This window comes from Anneissia japonica, unplaced genomic scaffold (genome assembly GCF_011630105.1).
Source record: "Anneissia japonica isolate Jap-2015-1 unplaced genomic scaffold, ASM1163010v1 scaffold287818_len932483_cov186, whole genome shotgun sequence".
NCBI lineage: Eukaryota > Metazoa > Echinodermata > Crinoidea > Comatulida > Comatulidae > Anneissia > Anneissia japonica.
The window spans coordinates 387,044-390,213 of record NW_022703366.1 but is presented as its reverse complement, the minus strand read 5'-3'; the positions used below and the strand labels follow the sequence as shown (position 1 = coordinate 390,213).

General features: G+C 31.0%; 1 protein-coding gene across 1 annotated transcript in view; it reads left to right on the top strand.

Annotated features, from left to right (window-relative positions):
• The window catches only part of LOC117104425 (hyalin-like), a 27,118-nt gene that overhangs the window by 21,527 nt on the left and 2,421 nt on the right, over positions 1–3,170 (top strand). Inside the window, exons 5-7 of the mRNA XM_033245274.1 lie at positions 487–699; positions 1,361–1,582; positions 2,330–2,545. Of these exons, the coding sequence (XP_033101165.1) occupies positions 487–699; positions 1,361–1,582; positions 2,330–2,545 (651 nt within the window). The remainder of the gene's footprint in view (positions 1–486; positions 700–1,360; positions 1,583–2,329; positions 2,546–3,170) is intronic.

Sequence of the window (3,170 nt, the reverse complement as noted above, 5' to 3'; positions counted from 1 at the left end):
AGATACTAATATAATGATCAAATATATAGGAGCATGATATTATAAATCATATTAAACATAGTTCATCATCATCAACGAAAGTACCGGTACCTTATTGTAGTTGTATGAAAAATAAAAGAGAGTGGAAACAATTTGTTTAGGCTACGTAATAGCTTAATGTAGCAGCTGGTAAATCATAGGAAATAATAATTATGCAAATCAAGTTGCTGTTAGCACTGGAAACAGAAATAATGTATAAATCAAATAGATAATGATACAGTGCTCAAATAGGCCTATAATATAGGACCAAGATGTTATAAATCGTATCAAGCATAGTTCATCAACATTATTTGTGTTCCCAGTGCAAAGCTAAACTAAATTTGCATATTATTTCCTATGATTTTAAGATTTTAAAAAATGACTCTATGTATGAGCCCTCAAGTTATAAAAGATAATAAAGATATTATTTTCAACGTGACTCTTACTAATATTCATTTACCCTGACAGCTTCCGAAGTACCAAACATGTTCTGCCCAGACAATGTGTACGATTCCCCAGGATATGTTCATTTCAATGTCTCCGCAACAGATAAAGAGGGCGCTGTTTATATCACGTGTGACCATTTGACTGGAAGTTTGTTCAATGTTACCACGCTAGTTTCATGCGTAACAACTGATACTACCGGTAATCGTGCTACCTGCAGTTTTATTGTAATTATAGGTTAGTAATTGTTTTTATGCATTGTTAAACTTCGTTTGTGAATACCAGTATCAACTGTAGATAACGCAAATATGGAGGCGGAGCAGCAATTCATTGTTTATTATTAAATGTTTATTGATATTGAACATTTGATAGTAATGTAACGCAATGTACACGTCTTAACCTTTTTCATTTATATCATAGATAAAAAGCACAGTGATAAACTGTATTATAGACCAGATGGCATAAATTATTCCGTTGGTTAACTATATCTAGTCAATAACATTTGACAATTAGTCCGAACCGTCTGTTGATTGTTTTCTAATCTAATGTTTATTATATAATAGTTTTTCTATCAATAAATTGATTATTGAAAGAAAACTATATATTTTATATAATACTTGATTCTAAATTTAAAGTATTGTTTTTATCTGGAAAGGTATACTGGATATACAGTATCATATTTAAGTCGTTTAGGCCTATATACTTAGTGTTTTTATTTAGCTTATTTTTTAAATAATTCGATTGTTATGCATATTATATGATTTTATATCATAAATTACTTTCGGTTTCTTCAAATTTGAAATTTATACTGTTACTTTCATTTCTTGGACAAATATTTTTATAGTTGATAAAAAATATTAGTATTATTTCTAATTAAAATAATATTTTTAAATCATAGATAAAATAGCTCCAGTAATAAACTGTACTATACCCCAGATCACATCAATCATCCCATTGGTTTACTACAGCCAGCCAATAGCAGTTGACGACTTATCTGAACCGACTGTTGATTGTTTTCCTGTATCTGGATCGAGGTTTGCAATTGGTTCCACGAAAGTTGTGTGCACTGCAAGGGACGATGCCAATAATACAGCTAGCTGTTCATTTGCTGTTAATGTCTGTATGTATGATGACATAAATCGACATAATAATAATAATAATAATAATAATAATAATAATAATAATAATAATAATAATAATAATAATAATAATAATAATAATAATAATAATAATAATAATTATTATTATTATTATTATTATTATTATTAGTATTATTATTATTATATTATAAAATATTCTTTATTTAATTGGTGATTTGTCTTTAATTTACAGAGAAACGTAAAGTTAATGTCTTGATAGTATAAGACGTAGTAATCCATTTAGCATGTTTTAGAATGGTATTACTTTTTCTTGGTCTTCACAAATAGCCACTGGTTATCTAGAAATGTGTACAGAAAGCTTTTGTGGCAAGCCACCGAATGTGATTTTTTTCGAGTATAATTAATAAAGAGTTCTAATTTTAAAAGATAAAAATGGTTTGTGTTTAAATTATACTGATTTTTTTTATGATTTGTCATGTTGCAATGATACATGGTCTCAATATAATGAATGTAAATATTTTCTGTTGACAATGATGTGATACTTTAATAAATTGTTATTCTGATATTAGCCCACATTATAATTTGATGTTAACATGTATTAAAATACCATAAGATCACGTAACTGATACATTACACATTGCAAATCTAGAGATTAGCCACACGGCCACGAGGTGTGAATGGCTTTGGGTGTTTTTTCTTTAAATAAAAGATTAATAAAGAATGTTAATTTCAACGAGACTCTCACAAATATGCATTTACCCTCACAGCTTCTGAAGTACCAAATATTTTCTGCCCAGATGATCACCTATATGATTCCCCAGGATATGTTCATTTCAATGTCTCCGCAACAGATAAAGAGGGCGCAGTTGATATCACGTGTGACCATTTGACTGGAAGTTTGTTCAATGATACTACACCAGTTACATGCGTAGCAATTGATACTACTGGTAATCGTGCTACCTGCATTTTTATTGTAACCATAGGTTGGTCATTGTTTTTATGCATTGTAAAAACCATTTAAAACTTAGTTTTCAACTACCAGTATCAACTGTAGATGACGCAAATATGGAGGCGGACCGGCAATTCATTATTTAATATCAAATGTTAATTGACATTAAACATTTGATATTAAACAATTAAATGTTTATTATAAGGAGGTGGATATATTCAGGTGACCGTAAACACATCAGTAAACGTTCCTTATTATAAAGTGGAAATGCTGGATGCCCTCTGGTGGCAATAAAGTGCCTTTTGCATGGAAGTTGTTGAAATTAACTCCAAAAATTAGAAATTTAGCATTTTCTTATGAATTGGAGTGCCATTTCTTGACATCTGTGGTGTTTTATCCTTAAAATCTTCCCCGACCATGGTGGGGATGAGGTGAATATTCTGTGCAAAATTAGAACCTCCTTTAAAAATCGTGCCTACGGGCTTCAAGTGAGTTATTTTTACTCTAATTCCGGATTTTTAAAAAGTGTCCACATGTTTTCCAAGTGTATTTCCATGTGCTCGGCAGTGGCGTATATGGGGGAGGGCGTGGGGGCGCACTCCCCCAAAAATTACTCCCCCCCCCCAGGCGCCCCCCCCCCACCCCAAAAAAATCATGGT